Source organism: Taeniopygia guttata, chromosome 1A (assembly GCF_048771995.1).
Source record: "Taeniopygia guttata chromosome 1A, bTaeGut7.mat, whole genome shotgun sequence".
NCBI lineage: Eukaryota > Metazoa > Chordata > Aves > Passeriformes > Estrildidae > Taeniopygia > Taeniopygia guttata.
In genome coordinates this window covers 40,688,572-40,706,826 of record NC_133025.1, presented here as the reverse complement: position 1 = coordinate 40,706,826, position 18,255 = coordinate 40,688,572, and the positions used below count along the sequence as shown (strand labels likewise).

Sequence of the window (18,255 nt, the reverse complement as noted above, 5' to 3'; positions counted from 1 at the left end):
TAGTTTTATTCTCAAACTTCCTGACCCTGTCTGACAGCTCCAAACACACCATGTCTAGTGTATTTTCTCTGCTGAGGTAAAAGATGAGCAATTTCACTGTTTGTGGTGAAGAGAAATATACTTGGGAAAAGCTTTTGAGCACAGCAGGCTAACCAGTTTCCCTCAGGGAATGAAAATCTGAAAGTCCTCAGAGCCCCAAAAGCTCTCTGAACTGCAGCCAATCTTCTGCTGGATTAAGGTAATTGGTAGAGGGAAGACAACTGACCTGGAGTTCCTCCTCCCAGTGGCAGGCAGCAGGCTGTGTGGTGCTGGTGTCTCTGGCACCAGATGTAACACATGTGGTGTTTTCCAAAAAATTAGAGTATTAAAATTACATTCATTTTGGTAAACCTTAAGAAGGGAGAAAAGAAACTTTCTGGTTTTGCTCAAAGGGTCTCACATATCCAGAGAATCCTTTCACTGTTTTCTCCAGGGCATTTGCTGAAGAAATGGAAAGTAAGGGTCCATGTGGCAAAATAGCTAAAGTATATTGGGTGGAGGTTAGGCAGTTATGCAGTGCTGATGTACATGTATTAGAAAAGTAGTTTAAGGTGCTTAATCTGCAATGTATGAACTGCATTTGATCAAGCATTTTGAAGACATACTAATCTAAAATATACCAGATATCACAATATACACAAGGGGGTCTTTTACCTATTCTGAGTTGTAAGTGGATTGTAAGTGAAGCATGTGTTCTGCACTCTCCTATGAATACTAATCAGTATTTTGGGCACTATGCAAAGAATTACACTATTGTAGTTGACGCAGCATCTTTAACAGAGCAAGGTATCTTCATAAAGGGTGAAAACTGTGGCGCTTTGTCCTATGGCACCAGCAAAGACTGGAAAGCAAGTTAGATGTTAGTTAACAGATGAAAGCCAAAACCATTCTAGAAAACCCTAGAGAAGAAAACCAAGGAGAGTTAATCAAGCTCCTCAACTTCACTGACCTCTGTGTAGTCAGAGATAGAAGAAATAGATTTTAATCTTTTGAAAAAATCCAGATTTCAGTTTTGCCCATCATTCAACAAAAGAATGAAAGAGCAGCTATTAAAAAGAAATGTAAGCCACGGAGGCGTTTGTTAAAGAGGGGCGGGGGGGGGGGGAAGGAAAATTGTTGTGGTCAGTTTAGATATTTTGCTTGTTAAATCAAAACATTTTCTTCTGACATTGTCTATTTCTAAATATTTTATGTAGCAAAACCTCAGCAGAATAAGTTTCCATTCCAAGACCTTATGAAACAAGGAATTTTGGTGCTCCATTCTGGAACCCATGACACAATGTTTTGTTTGCTTCTCAGATATTAAAGAAAGGGTTTTGAAAAAAGGAAGGTTTTGGACCAGCCTTTTTTCTTTTCCACCTGAAGTTTTGGTGTATTTTCTTTCTAGATCATTAAGTTACATTTTAATCCTGAACTTGATCATTAAACTTCCTCTCATAATTTATGAATAAATGCAAAGTGGCACATAAGCACTTGAGAGAAATTACACAAGAAACACTGAAGATCAAGAGAGCATAACATTGCAGGTAGATGACCCTGGATGGCTGCCAAATATCTTTACTAAGCCCAGAAGTGGATTATTTACTACTTCTATGCAAGAAAGACAATGAGCTATAAATGAATGTAAGATCAGTTTACAGAAAGATTTATTTGTGCTATAAAATATAGCTTTGAAACATTTTTTAATATTCATGCCATTAAATATGAGCACTGTTTACTCTTTCTGTGGTTGTTTCTGTAAGCATCAGTACTATTACTGCACAATGCTCCCATTTAGTGACAGATCCTGAAGTTTAGTGCATAACATATTGCATACATCAAAAGAAACAAACTCATTCATACGTGTGCCTGTCATCAGACAAAAATCAAACCAGATAAATTAAATGAGCATTCTTACTTTTAAATTCAGTCTTCATGACCTGTTAAGAATTTTCCCTTTTCTTAAGGGCTGAAGAACAGATTTTCCCTGAGGCCCAAGTGACCGTATGGGTAGGGCACTACTGATGAAGCCACTCTTTCCCTTCTCTGCCTTTACTATGACTAGGAAAGCCTCTTGGAAGGAAAGGGCTGAAGAAGGAGGAAGGAAGAGGAGGTGTGGTGATAAATGTACCTTTTGACTATGACATCAAAAAGTGTTCTCCAAATTCAGAGAAACTTTAACTGTCTGCATGATCACATGCATTTCCTCTTAAAGAAAACCTGAGTCAAATCTTCTCAGAAAAATGTCAAAACAAGCCAGGTGCCAGGGTCTAGGTTTGTCTTTCATTGGCAGAAATTTTGGTAGATTTTTTTAATCACTAGAAAATTTTTTAAAATCTTCTGTGTTTCTACATCTATGAAAATTATCTTAGCTGTTGCTGAGTGATATTTTCTTTTCCCTCTTTTGAATACCACAGAATTTTTTGGCCAATAATTTAATTTTTGCTACCTTTCCAGAATTTTATACAAAGTACTTTTTCTTTTACTTTTACTCTAATCTGAAGGTTTATAGTAGATTTTCTGTAGCCAAAATGTATGATATTCAGTAATGCTTGTTTGTCTGGGGAGGGGGGGTGTTTGTTTGGTTTTGTTTTAAATGAGGTGACATCTACATACTTTCGTGAAAGCTGAAACTGAAAAATATTATTCTTGGAAACCTGCCTGTCCATGTTTCCTCTCTAACTGGCATTCACAAATGTGTTTCTCTCTCTCTCCTTTTTTGTTATTTTTGTTTTCCCACTAATAGGAAGGGGACAAGCAATTAATCAGAGAAACAGCCACGCACCAGCTCAACCCAGAGCGTTATGTTCACAGTTTTAAAGATTTGTCTAATTTCTCAGGATCTATAAACATTTCCTATCGCTACCTAGCTGGCACACCTTTGCCAAGGAAAAGTAAGTAACTGCAATTTGAATATTGCAAAATGAGGTAATTTAAAAAGGCGTGAAATCCATATAGTCCCTGTGGTATTTCTATGCAAGAGGGGCTGAGTTAAGCCGTGATAGTCTCAAGAGAGTTAGTGGCCAATCTTGAGTGGCCTCTAGTCCAGACCTAGCAGTAATTGCCCCACAGCCTGATTACCTTCTGACCCACTGCCTGACTTGTAGATGTCCTGCAGGCAGCCCCTGGATGTCTGTGGGAGCATAATTCCATGGATCTCCTCCCAGACAAAGGAAAGATGATTTAGAAAGTAGAAGCAAGGCACATCCTGGTGGTATTCTGCAACCACCCTTTGAGACCATACTGTCAATCTCCATATAAGTGGCAAATCCAATCTTAAGTATGCTTGGCATCACACGGATGCACACATCAGGTCCACAATTCTGCCACTCCAGGAGCTGCAAATGGACCTCCTTGCTCCTTTAGCTGTGCTAAAAAGGGAGCTGAATTGTGCTATTATTAGGAGAGTAAAGGAGAATTCTTCACCCAGCCATCAGCAGATGGACTATGTAGTTATTCTTACTTCACACATGGTTCAAGACTTCCCTCTAAAAGTGAAATATGGCCATACCTAGCCTTTAGGCAGGTGTCCTTTGGGTTCCAAATCAACCATTTCACATACATAAACAAGGCTGTGAAGTCCAAGCACAGAAGGGAAAATAAAATAATATGTGAATTGTAGAAAGCTATAAAGTCTGTTCTAATTAGATTTGGAAAATCTGGGGCTCTGTATGCAGTGTAAATGACTTCTGGGGGCTGTACTTCACTGTACCACTTCATTTTGAGCAGACTTAAGCTTCAAGGGGAAACTCTGAATCACTATCAGAGCAGTCTTTTACAAATGACTATATTTTAAGAAAGCTGGGGTAGGTTCAACTTAAGTACACCCAGTCAATTACAAAGTCTTACCATTTTTTACATCAGTAGTTAGAAAAATAGAGATATATTAACAAATATCTGAAAAAATCCTGATTTGGAATGCTGGTAAAAATGCAAGGCAGCAGCTACAAAACAGCAGAAATTACATTTCTTGTTTTATAAGATATATCTCTGTCTAGAAAGAATGTAACAGCATTAAAAATTATTTGTACAAGAAAGGAGACAAGTTGACTTCTACTTTAAAATAATGTCTGAATTGCAGGGTATTCCCTGTAAAATGTTCCCTTTAAATGTTCCCTTATCAGGACTTGATGAGTTGTGAAAAAGGGTTAGAAGAAAAACTACTAGCAAGGGAAAAGTAGACAAATTCACCTAAAAATGAACACACTAGAAATCTTTATCCATACAAAATTCATAAAACTGTAAAATTATGCATAGATGTAACTAGACTTTTAGATGTCTTAAAAAGATAGAAGTGCTGCATTTGGTAGTTCCTTGCTTTCAAAATATGGTGTGAATAATCCCCTCATAATCCCCTTTCTTTTGGCAGATTTACAGCCTTATCATTGTATATGTGGTTTTGTCTAGAAGGCATAAATGTACACACTGCTTTGGCATTTGTCCCCATCCACTACTTCTTCCAGTAAACAAGTGAATGTTTAACACAATAGTCTCTATATGTCTATTTGCTTGCAATATCATACCTCTTAATGAAAAGGCCATAAAGGTCCTTTGTTGCATGCAGCTTCACATAGCAAATTTCTCAATCTTCACCATTCGCGAGGTTTATTTAATATAAACACAGCATAATATCTTTGTGATAAAATTGCTTCCAATATCAGATACTCAGCTCTTGTTTGAATTGTCTTCTGTACAGGGTATCTTACAATTGGTCTATCCTCTGTAAAACGAAAAAAGGGAAACTACTTGCTTGAGACCATCAAGTCTATATTTGAACAGTCAAGCTATGAGGAACTCAAAGAAATTGCAGTGGTAGTACAACTGGCAGATTTTGACTCAGCCTGGTGTGAAGGGATGGTCCAAGATATTTCGCAGAAATTTGCACATCACATAATTGCGGGCAGATTAATAGTTATTCACGTCCCTGAGGATTACTATCCTGTACTGGATGGCCTTAAGAGAAATTACAATGACCCCGAGGACCGTGTGAAGTTTCGATCAAAACAAAATGTAGATTATGCTTTCCTTCTAAACTTTTGTGCTAATCTTTCTGACTATTATGTGATGCTGGAAGATGACGTTCGCTGCTCAAAGAATTTTTTGACTGCTGTTAAGAAAGTAATTACCTCACGAGAAGGATCCTATTGGGTGACGTTGGAATTCTCCAAGCTGGGGTACATTGGAAAGCTTTACCATTCCCATGACCTACCACGCCTGGCCCATTTTCTATTGATGTTTTACCAAGAAATGCCTTGCGATTGGTTGCTCATCCACTTTCGTGGGCTGTTAGCTCAAAAGGAAGTAATACGTTTTAAGCCATCTCTCTTCCAGCACATGGGATACTACTCGTCTTACAAAGGAGCTGAAAATAAGTTAAAGGATGATGATTTTGAAGAGGAATCCTTTGATATCCCTGACAACCCACCTGCAAACTTGCACACCAATATGAATGTATTTGAAAACTATGAGGCGAGCAAGGCTTACAGCAGCATTGATGAGTATTTCTGGGGCAAAGCCCCCTCTACTGGAGACTTCTATGGAATTGTATTTGAAAAGCCCATTAAAATCAGCAAAATTAAAGTTGTCACTGGAACTGAAGATCGGCAAAATGACATTTTACACCATGGGGCCGTAGAAGTAGGTGAAAAGATTATAGGCAGTAAAAAAGGAAGACAATGTACAACTTACTTGAGACTAGGGGAGTTCAAAAATGGGAATTTTGAAATAACAGATTTAGAGCACAAAGTTCTGTTTGATATTAACTGCATGAGAATACTTGTTACTAAAAGTCAAAAAGAATGGCTGATCATTAAGAGCATTAGTGTCTGGACTTCTCAAACACCAAATCAATAAAGCAAGGCCACCTGAGAAGGTACAGAGTGCATACAATCAACTGGGTCACAACTGGTGCCACTCCCCAGAAAAACAGACACTTCAGCTCTTCACTAGAGACACAGAATATCTGGGGAAAACACAAAACAAGTAAAGCAATTTATTTTTTACCAGTTTGGTCAGGCAATATACAAACATTAATTTGTTGAAAATTTTGAATTTTATAGAAAACAAAAGGTTCTCAAACCTCTCTTGAGATCTTTAAACTCTTTTTTATTATTATTTCTCTGTAAGAGAGATCATGTGGACTATACAGAACAAAAAAAAAAAAATCTGTCTTATAACTGCCAAAAAGTTTAAATCTATGACCATTATGTTGTGAAAAGAAATTGGATTGCACCTTATGCACATAAAAATTTAAAATCTCATGGTAGTATGCGTTTGTCCTGTAGTTGGTAATGTGTTTCTTTTCCGGGCAGTTCTGACAAGGAGATCTGTCCTGAAACTGGCAGTTTACTTCTGAGCACTGTAAGAAAATAATGTGGCTAGTCATTGCAACTTCTTGTCAAAAAGGGAATGTATAAAATTATAAATCTGACATGACAATTATGTAAAAAATAGATAATTGCATCTGGTTTTCTGTCTCAACAAATATCCTTTATTCTTTTTCCTGGCTCTTTTCACTGAAATGAGCATTGCTTGGATTCTCTATTGCCTAAGGGACCAATTTATTCTCCTTACTTGTTCAAATTGCCTCACACCAAGCAAGCTTTCTGCTTGAGTACCAATGTCAGTATCAAACCCAGGTACCTCAAGAGCAGCATTGCTCTCTTAGAGAGGCGTCTTAACAGACCTCAGTTTCAACATTTTTGTTCATGATATGGAGAGCTCCCCCTGAGAAATTTGCAGATAGCAGAATACTACAGCATGGTTTCCAAGGATTGTCATACCTTCCATATCTACCTGTCCAGTTCATGATGATACAAATGCAAAATGTACTGGGTTAATCAGTTGGGGGCAAATGTAATCTCCAGCCTGTCCTGGATGACCTGCAGTCAATAGAAGAGACACAAAATGAAGACTCCTAATACAATGAGAAATTAATATGTTTCTTAATTAGGGGTGTTTTGGGTGTTTTGGGTTTTTTTTAGTTTTCTAATTCTGTTTGTATTAATGTTGTAGACATCTTCCCACTGCCTCTGGTTATTTCCTATAAACATATCTTGCCTGACTTTAGACAATAAGCAGAAAAGTTCCTCCAGTCTATATGACTTCAGTGTTAGCTCTGGGCTTCTAATGCATCACACAGGGAAGCTGTATAGCATATGATTTACACTATATGCATAGATTTAGATTAAGAGATTCTATGGGGCTTTTTCCTCTAAGAAATTCCCTAGATTGTGTCAGTAGACACACTAAGAAATACGTGAGTAGCAAGTGTGACAGAGATGAACATTTTATTGTCAATCTCATTAATACTGTGCTTATCATCTGATTACATTTAGGGGGTTTAGTTAAATCTGGAAGGCAAGAATTAAATTTCAAGAATGCTTGCACTGACTAGCGTTCAGTCTAGGATGAGTACATACAAGCCTAACATGGCTATTTCAGAAGGATAAATTATTTTTAAAATCTACACAAAACATCAATGCAATTGATCTTCCTGGTTCATAAAGCTGGATAAATTCGAGCCCAGCTTTGGCAAATCACCCAATACAGAGGTAAGGTATGTTGTCAAATAAATCTTCTGGTATATGTTTCTACCTAATTCAGAAAAACATCTTTTTTTCAAAGAAAATCTTTGCTTCTTTGTTCCTTAATATACACCTAGATCTCTGTTTTTTTACATACATATCTTCAGTAAAATACATTAAAAGTGCCATACATGTTCAATTTGAAAAGGAAAATTGAAGCTCTCTTAAAAAAAAAGGCAAATACATGCTAGTCTTAAATTATTATAAATACTTATGAAGGACTTGCTTTTTAATATTGATATTCCACATTTCAAAAATAATTAGCTGGTAATTAGTCAATCTTCTTTTTTTTTTTTTTTTTTTTTTTTTTTTTTTTTTTTTTTTTAATAAGCTGTCAGTCTTCTATTTTTCTTTTATAGAATCACAGAATGGTTTGGGTATAATAGGACCTTAAAGATCATCTAGTTCCAGCCCTCCTGCTATGGACAGAGATTTCTTCCATTGGATCAGATTGCACAGAGCCACATCAGACCAGCATTGAACACCTTCAGGGATGGGGCATTTACAACTCCTCTGAGCAACTTGTTGCAGTGCCTTGTTGTCGCCACAGTAAAGAATTTCTTCCCAATATCTATTCTAAACCTACTTTTAGCTTCAAGCCATTCCCCCTTATCCTGACACTACATGCCCCAGTAAAAAGCCCTTTGCCAGCTCTCTTTAGGTGCTATAAGGTCTCCATGGAGCCTTCTGTTCTGTAGCTGAACAACCCCAACTCTAAGCCTTTACTCATAGCAGAAGTGCTCCTGCCTTCCAATCATTTTTGTAGCTTTTCTTTGTATCCACTTGATCTTTTATTTGTAATTCTTTATTTTTCCTTGATCTCTAACTATTAGGGCCAAAACAAATGTTACTAGGTTAAGCAGGAACCTTTATTTTTATTCAGAAATGCAATATGTCTGAAGCAATTTTCTAAATTAGAATTGAAAATACACTCAATCCCAAGATTTCAAATACTCTTGAAATATATACTCTTGATTTCAAATGCTCTCTCAAATAATCAAAACCATAGACAATGTGAATGGCTAGTACAAATTAAATGACATAAGCCTAAGCAATCTAAATGGTATTTTTTAATTCCAAGCTGGATAAAACTGCTTTCCTTTTCAAAATAGCACTAGTATTGGATATCATCATTGGCACAATGGCTTAGCATCAAGATCTCTCATCTGATTGTTACCAGTCTTAAGAGATCTAACCCACAGATGCCCTCAGAGAAAGTTTTCCTTGGCTGTGAATACTGGTAAGTGCTAAGAATGAGAGGCATGCACTATTCTTACTTGAAGGTGAATTTGACCTGACTTTGAAGAAATAATTAACAATACATTTATTCCAGGAGATTCTAGAATTCAGTTATGAAAGCTAATGTTTTGAGCACTCACTGTAGGGCATCCAGCTTCTCCTTCACTAAACACATATTTTATTCATCACATTCACACAAAAAAGGCTACCAGATTCTGGAAGAAAAAAAACCAAAAAAACAAAAAAGAAAAAAGAAGACATAAAATTGATGATAACTGGTTTTCAGGCAGATTTCAAAAATATATATTTGAAGACATGATTTTTATTCTTATGCTAGGAAAAGTGATTGTCTTCTGCAAGAAAAATATTTAATCAGAGATTTATACCTTCACCAATGCTTTGCAAAGCTTGAATTTTCTTCTTTTTTTGCACTAATTAGCAGCTTACAAAGCTCTGTTCTTTGTGTATACACTTGATTCTGTTAGAGTATGTTTCCTGGCTTCATTTGTGGACTGAACATCAATATTTTCATACCAAAATGAATCACAGAATAAGCCGTGTTTGAAGAGACCCAAAAGGATCACCTTTTCTAGCCCCTAACCCTGCACAGGATACCCCAAGGATCACACCCTGTGCCTGGAAGCATTGTTCAAATGCTACTTGAACTCTGTCAGGCTTGGTGCTGTGACCACTTCCCTGGGGAATCTGCTCCCTCTGGGGGAAGAAGCTTTCCTAATGTCCAACGTAAACCTTCTCAGACACAATTTTAGGCCATTCCCTCCTGTTCTGTTACTGATCACCGCAGAGAAGAGATCAGTCCTGCCCCTCCTATTCCTCTCCACAAGGAAGTTATAGACAGCAGTGAGGTGCCCCCTCAGTCTCCTCTTTTCCAGGCTGAACAGGCCAGATGATCTCAGCTACTCCTCATATGGCTACTCATCAAGACCCTTCACCAGCTTTGCTGCCATCCTTTGAATGCTCTCTAAGAGCTTAATATCTTTTTTATATTGTGGCACACAAAACTGTCCCCAACACCCAAGGTGAGGCCACCCCGGTGCAGAGCAGAGTGAGACAATCCTCTCCCTTGCTTGGCTGGTGATGTTTTTCCTGATGCCCCCCAGGATATGGTTGGCTCTCCTGGCTACCAGGGCACTGCAGACTCATGTTCAACTTGTCATTGACCATAACCCCCAGGTCCTTTACCACAGCTCTGCTTTCCAGCATCTCATTCCCCAGTCTGTCCATACATCCAGGGTTGCCCCATCCCAGGTGCAGAATCCTGCATTTGCCCTTGTTGAACTTCTTATGATTGTCATTGCCCACCTCTCTGTAGGGCCTTTCTGGGAGTTGACAGATCCTCACAGTTTTGTATAATCTGCAAACTCACTTAGTATCCCTTCCAGTCCTGCATTTTGAATAATTTCTGAAGATGCTGAAGAGCACTAGGTCGAGAATGGAACCCTGTGGATTCCCACTAATGACAGGACCCCAGTCCAATGTCACCTCTTTCACTGTAACTCTTTGCGCCTGACCTGTGAGCCAGTTGCTATCCCAGCACATGATGTGTTTATCCAGCTGTGTGTTGGATATTTTTTCCAGAAGGATCCTGTGAGAGCGACTATCAAAAACTTTGCTGAAATCCAAAAAGATCACATCAACCACCTTCCCTTGATCAGCTAGGGATCAGCTTATCATAAAGGGAGATCAGGTTTATTAAGCTGGACTTCCCTCTCATGAAGCCGTACTGGCTGTGTCCAATGACTGAGTTGTCTTTCAGGTGTTTTTCACCTGAATAATCATCATAACATTATGAGGCACTGAAGTGAGACTGAGACTTTCCATAAATACTGAAAATATTGCACTGTGGTCTGGACAGTGATTCATCTGTTCTGAACTTTCCTACATATATTGTTCCTACTAACACCTTTTGGGATTGCTGATAGTATAGAACGGGGAATTCTTGGGAAGTAAAATATTATTCACTTCAAATTAAAAGAAGAAATTAGCTCTTTCTGCAGAATAAACAAACCCAGGGCATGACAATTTTCAGGACAACCAATTTTAGAATATTTAATAAAACTACTATGATAAGGGTAATTCACTAAGATTCTATACAAATGTGATATTTTTTAGATCAATCTTCTAACATGGTGCTCTGTTTTACTGTCTGCTCAGTATTCTCCTATATAAGACATGAATGTTTTCGCTTTTATAAAAGGACATTGGAAACTTGTTCTTTATTGAATTATTACAAGTTAATAAAAGAGCAAACTATGACACCTTAGAGAAGATTTCATTCTGGAAACTTATTAAAGTAACAAACCCAATATCTAACTCTCTTAAAACCTGCAGATGACATCAGTTTTCATTGTGAAGCATTTCAGAGAACCTGATGGAAATTATAGCTCTTACTGCTCTCTGTTTAAATTTGCAGCTCTGTTAGGCTACATTTAAATAAGTATTAAATTATGAGTTGTAATGCAGATCATGTGTCATGAGCTCTAGCAGTGTCATACCCTCAAATGGTAAAGTATAATATTTTGTAAAAACAAGTGGAAAATACAGATGTATCATAATGAAAACAGATTATTTTTATGTCATATGCTATATACAAAGACAAATTAATTGGAGCATCTCCACCACTCCATCAGCTTTTCAGATGAAGCAAAATAAAGGGCTTAATCTTTGTTTTTCAATCCTTAGTCCTTGGAGACAAAAAATATAAATTTTCCCTTTAATCCAAACTGTGTTGACCTCCATATCATAGAAAATTAAAAGAGTGATTTTACAAAATAATTATATATATATGCATCTACAGAGCTATTTGTCTTATTTTGTCTTTGTTTTAGTTTTAGCAACCCTGGAAGACTGAAATGAAGGTATTCTCCATATAGGTGTATTTTGGTATCTTCAGATGGCATTTTCCAATACCTTGCCTCTTTTACTAGCTTTGCCACAGGAAATACATACTGTGTCACCTAGATATGCATGCCCTTTGGCAGAACAGTCAGTCATGTAAAGCAAGGATATATTGCTGTTTCTGCTGTAAAAGAAATGGGACCATGTCCAGAGTCATCCCACTGTACAACACTTGTCTAAGATCTGATTTCTTCTACTTGAAAAGAATCCTGCATGATGATGGGAGACCATGCAAGAGATTTGTCCTGCACATTCATCTCCTAGATAATTAGAGATATAGATCTTTTTTGTATGAGTACATATAATACAGATAAATCTAGATAAAACTACGTGATTCATAGTAATTCTCTTTTAGAGATAATTTCCTATCAGCAGCACCATTCTTCCCAGAAAGGGTGTTCAATGTCTTCCTCATAAATACTATCTTGCAATGAGAATAATTTTTTGAACTTTAAAAAAAGGAATATGTATCTCCACCTCAATCCAAAGAATTATTTATTGCATGTTAGTTTAACAATTAAATTAAATACAGAGAAAGATTACTTTCAATACCATAACCATAATAGTAGTCTGCTGTTAAATTGCCATGAAATTGAACTGGCAGCTGGGCAGATATTAGACTATTTTTCAGACACATTTCTAGATGTTTTTCAACTGTCGTGCTACCTACTACTGTTCTTGAATAAAATTCCACTTTGCTCTGATAGTTGTAAAAAGGTTCTTAAAATTCCATGTAGAACTTAAAAATACTTTAAGTAGGATTATATTGCTGATTAAACCCTTTGTCAGCCCTTTGCTGGGCTTACCTAAGAATTTCACATTTAACAAGTAAAGCTGAACATCAAAAGCTGATGTTCATTTCCTCTGTTCAGACAGTTAAATAGCTGCCTTCCTTCTTTATGGTATTTACCCATTAATGTTGGTTTTACTTTTGCCAGACTGAAGTTGGGAGCAAAAATTTAAAGTATTCTGGCTTTTTTTTCTTTAGTATACCATGCACCACTAAGAGCAGAGATCTAAAAGTGCAAGTTAAACCCTTTCACCAGCCTTTGCTGCTACTGAAAAGTCTCTTGCTGTGCACTCATGCCACCTGGAATATTTTGGTTCATTTGCAAATTTAGAATCTATTCTACTTTCATGTTACATTTTCACCAGCACACAAAGCCGTTCCCTTCTTCTCTCTTAAATTTCAATACTGCATAAATGAACAGCACCTTGTGTGAACATTGCCAAGCCACTTTCACCTTCATTCAGGAAACTGGGATGGTTAGTGCCATTTATTTCTCAGAATTACTTCCTGCTTTTGGCCATTGCTCGCTACATTTAAATGCAACATCTGCTAAGAAGACAATAAGCATGCTCTAATGAGATACCCTTTTAAAAGAGCCATACTAATTCTTTTTCTTTATTTTTTTTTTTTTTGCCATAATACTCTGAGTGAACTATCTGATTGCGTCAAAATCATATGCATACCTTTTTACCTCCATGGAAATCCCATAAAGCAAACAGGCTTTATTAATCACTCCTGCAAATTGTTCCTGGCAGCAGTCTGGCTTTGCATTTGCAAAATAAGTCAGGTTTCTCTCTTCCAAAGAGCTGAATAGCAAATTTCAAGGAAGGAGAAAAGAAAAAAAAAATCCCAAACAGATCTTCTTTCTAGTGGTTGTCTGCTACCTTTCAAAGATACAATTTCTTCCCTATATTTCCTCTCTTCTCACTGAAAATTGTATATTAAAATCAACATGAGGTCCTCTTCCCAATACCTCACTCCCTTCCGTACATTCATAATTTTCTTTTGGAAAGCAGTAGTTGTAGTTCTAGTTTATGCAGAAATTCTTAAAATTTAAGGAATAAATGACACAACACAACCAACATAAAAGGTCCATGTTCATTTTTTTAAATGGTCAAAGTGTGATATGCAATATGTTCATTCAAAGTAGAAAATATGTTTACTCAAGCATATTTGTGGTAACTGCTCCTCACATGAAAACAAACAAAGAAAAAAGTCAGGTAAGGCTTTTTAGGTAAGTAAGCATGGCATGTGCATACACATAAGTGCATTAATAAAAATATTGCAATCCCCCTCATCTACTGTCTTCTGTACCAAAAACTTTAAACTTTCTGGTTTAGGAGAAAAGCCAGTGTGTCAGAAGTAATTTGGATATTAACTTTTATATCATTAATCACTCTTTCTTCTGATCCTAAGCCAATTCCATAGAATATAATCTCTTGAGTTATATTACTTGCCAAGTTGCTTTTTAAACAGATGTTACTTTTCTTGAATATAGTTTATATTTAATATATTTACTTTGTCCACAAACTATTGATTATATTTTTTCTTGGTTTGGTTTATCTGAAAACTCATTTTTTTCTGTTTTAAACTGAACAAATATATTTGGTTTTTTTCAATAGCTTTCTCATAAACATTATAGAACAAGGGAATAGGAGTCATATATTTAATCTGGTATGAAGCTGAAATCAACTGTTTTCCTAATATATTTCATAAAAGTTATCTAAGCCATAAAAGTATATTTAAGCGTTTATCTGTTTTAAGAAAACATAGAATATCTTTGTTTCAGGACTTTGTGATAAAAAATTTCCCATCTAAGACCATATGATTGGAAAATTTCTATTTCCCACATTTTCAAGGCATCTCATTTCTTCAGTTCTGCTTCATGGTTAGATCCCAACTAGGATTGTATGTATTTAGTTAATCAACATTTATCTCTTTAGGCTTATTAAAGATTGAACATCTATCTTACTGTCCTAAAGAAAAAATATTGCAAAATTCTGGTTAATATTTGCTTTTATTTATTTATCTTCATAGACATAGCTTTCTTGAAGAGCGAAAATGGTTGCATTTCTGCATCACCTATTTCTGTCATCACCTTCTTCACATCCCAATTTCACTACTCACTTTCTCATCAAAGACACAAGTTCACCCAGTGAAAACACAAATAAATGTAAAGGCATTATAAGCAATAGGTTTCTGGTAGAGAGGGGAGCATGAGAGAGAGTTAGAAGCTGTCTGAGTTATTTAAAGTTCAGTACAAGGAACACTAAAGAACATTTTCTTCTGCTGCCATGCCTTTTGACTGTGACAATTCTTCTGTTTCATGTGTCTCTGTGGATATGGGATCTGAAGCTCACTGCACTTGGAAATTTTCTAATAACTTTGCACCTCTTTGCTATTCTACTTCAGCTATAAATCTTTTTCCATGTAAGCCAGCTTACTTTTTCCTTGAGCTACACCGTGCGGTGTCAATGTACCCTCTAGCTGTCTATGTGGTTTTAAATCTGGGACAAATTACTAACCCAGAAAACATTTTTGCAGCTGTTTAAGTTAGAGAGGTCTGTGCTCCTGCTGAGGCTGGGTTCTGGAGCCAAGCCTGGCATGCTACATCACCCAGAGGACTGCTTGGGCATGCATTATTGCACCATAGGCCTGCTCCTCTCATCCAGCCAGCCGACAGCTGGAGCAGTTTAAATCTCACCACCAGCCAGCTTTTGTGGTATTCCCCTCTCCTTGCTTTGCTTCAACTTACAGGCCCACCAGCACAGCCAGAAGAAGAAAAGTGCTCAATGCAATGTCTTTGCTAAATGACTGTCCATTAATATTTCAACTATTCCGAGAGGATGAGGACCTGGTGTGCCAGAGGCATTACCCCACTCTGCCCTCTGCTCCTGCCCAGCAAGTGAGAATGGGTGCAAGGAGCTGATTGTATGAAACCTTCAGCTGGCCCTTAAAAACAGACTTTTTGGGGTTTTTTTTGTCCCATATATCCTTCCCTATAAAAACTATTTTGCTTGACATTTTTAGTGGGGCTAACACATTTTACAGCAGAAGGGTTTTTTTGTTTGTTTGTTTGGGGTTTTTTTTGATAGCAAAGTAACAAAGATGTTAAGGAAATAAAAGAAAAAAAAATTAAAGAAAGATGTCAACCTTAAAGTTTCTGAAATTAATCATTAAACATATGTCATATACAGTAAAAATTATAAGATATTTATCTTTTTTTCAACTCAAATTAGCTTTGTTTTGTGGTTTGGGTTTTGTTTTTTGGGTTTTTTTTCCTCTTGTGTTTATGAGTTGCAGGGGCAGCTAAAACTGAAAAACAACAGCAAACTTTTCCCACCCTTACTTCGCAGTTTGCACAGATTTAGAATTTTTTTAATATTTACCCACATGGAAACATCTATCATCTGGTGAGCATACTTTGGTCAGATGTTCTTCTCCCAGTAGTCAGGACATCTTGGAAAAATTCCTAGTTCTGGAAAAAGAAAACAAACCTTTGTCTGTGCCAGCATAGTCTGTGGGCCAGATGCTTATCTGAATTACACTGCTGTGAATAAGCACTTTCAATACTAATGAAAAATCAAAAGTTTGGTTGGGTTTTTTCATTCTTTATTTTCTCTTCTTCAATTTAATACTGTAATTTAATAGACCGAGATTATTAAAGTAGCCTCAAACATCTTTTAAGGGTAAAAAGACCTTTTTAAGGGTAAAAAGATCTTACTCCAATTAAACTTGGAGTAAGAAGTCAGCAGCTTACGGTTCATTGTCTCTCACAAAAGGGAGTGATACAGCAGATTTTCCATGAATTGGAACTTTTCAATCACAGGAACAAACAGAGGGATTCTTTCCTCTTTCCTTACCTCAGTATGAGCTATAGAAAAGTACCTTTTTTCCAAAAGAGTCTATATTCCAAAGGATAAAATTAATAATTTCATAAATGGGGAGTACATGTACTAGACCACTTACGGAAGCTTCTCCTGCTTGTCCCACTGTTCTAAAATACTGCATTTGCAGTAGCTTAACTGTCCTCACTGCACTTGCATTAGTAGACTCAGTTTTCACGTTTCAGTCTTTAATGACATAAAATTTAAAAATCAGGAATTATTTCTTACTTTCTCTTCAGTTCACTGCAGTTTTCAGACAAAAATGTGAGAGACACAAAGAAACAGAAAAAATATTTATAGCCTTCAGAAGAATTATTTATTTTTAATCTCTTTTGTTGGAAAACAGGTATATTTTTCTATATAGCACCTCAGAACAAAACTAATATGTATTCCAAAATGCTAATGCAGCTGATTTTTTTAGTTTTCTCTAGTGCCTAAGTAATCATTTTCTGTTATGAACCCAAGGTGACCTTTTGTGTTTGGTTTTTTTTTTTTTTTCCTTTTTTCAGCTGTACTGGAATTCAGATAAGGACATCCTAATAGCTTCTTTTTGATTTTTTTTTTAATTATTTTATTTTTAGACATAATAGGTACTATTTGTAAGAAACAAGTCATTGGGTAAATTTAGCTTTTTTTTTTTTTTTCCTCTTTTACTACTACAAAAGAAAGGATACAGCAGGAAGTGGGGCTAAATTTCTGAGCTCTCCTACACTTCTCTTTTGGAATGCCCTACCATGCTTTGGCAGTGAGCATGCAGGGCGGCACCCTGGATACCATCTAATCAGAAAAAGCAGAGAAATTGTTTTAGCTTGAAACTGTTTCTTGAGGCTGAAGATAGAAATTCAATAGTTACTGAAAAGGAATCAGATGTAAGAAGTGGACAGATAGTAACAAAGCAAAGGATGACTTGGATGTTTCTAGTGATCCCATCCCAAAATATTCTGTAACTAAAAATATTCCAAAAAATCCAATGATCACTGATGGGATGCATGTCTTTCAACAGCTTTGATCACATCCTAATTTAGAAATTATTTCTCATCATTCAACTAGTCTTAGTGAAGGCACTTTGAGACAATTGCCATGAAAACGAACAACTGTTGGTGTTGAAGTTTTTTAATAAATTGTCTTCAGAGTTACACAGAATTTAATTAAAATTTATTCACCATTATTTCCACTGCACTTAAAATAGGGGTTTAGTGGTGCTGCTCCTCTTCTGTCCTGCATTTCCACCCACTCCATGCTGGTACAAGTACCCAGTGAAACATACAGTGAATCAAATAGAGAAATATAATATGGACTATAATCAAGAAGGAAATAAAAACTGTGATATTAGTTCAGTCACCATTGGGCCATATCTGCATTTGTACTGGCATAGTTGAGGGACTGGAGCTAAGACGATTCAGTTACATGGAAAGAAGGCACCGTGCAGTTAATGACTGAGCAGCTGTTTGCAGACACAGATATTTCTAAACCCTTTCCTTTAGTGTCTGTATTAGCACATACAATAATCTTCTTATTGTCTCAGATCTGAAGACTTTGAAATTATGAAATAAAGGAGAAAAATAAAAATTAATTAATCCAAGAAGATGAACTAAAGCAGACAAATACTGAGTTACCAAGACCCTAAAGTAAAATTATTTCAGAGCCACAAACTGGGCCCAGACCTCAATGTGTTCTCATTGTTTGGCTGCAAATATGTTGTTCTGATTTTAGTTCTTTGGCCTAATTTTGTGTAAAATATAATCTCATGACCACAAAAAAAGCCTTCTAAATATAATAATTGCCTATTAGATTATCAAACTCAAAAATCAATTCC

The 18,255-nt window shown here is 36.4% G+C and overlaps 1 protein-coding gene across 38 annotated transcripts in view; it reads left to right on the top strand.

Moving 5' to 3' along the window:
• The window catches only part of MGAT4C (MGAT4 family member C), a 325,269-nt gene extending 309,016 nt beyond the window's left edge, over window positions 1–16,253 (top strand). For 36 of the 38 annotated variants that reach the window (XM_072923168.1, XM_072923178.1, XM_072923175.1 and 33 more), the window contains 2 exons: window positions 2,765–2,912; window positions 4,715–6,485. In XM_072923168.1, the coding sequence (XP_072779269.1) occupies window positions 2,765–2,912; window positions 4,715–5,871 (1,305 nt within the window). In that variant the 3' untranslated portion in view covers window positions 5,872–6,485. Of the gene's footprint in view, window positions 1–2,764; window positions 2,913–4,714; window positions 6,486–15,309 lie in introns of those variants that run through there. The other 2 variants (XR_012053466.1, XM_072923179.1) reach the window with 2 other exon arrangements.
• Window positions 16,254–18,255: the final 2,002 nt, after the last annotated feature.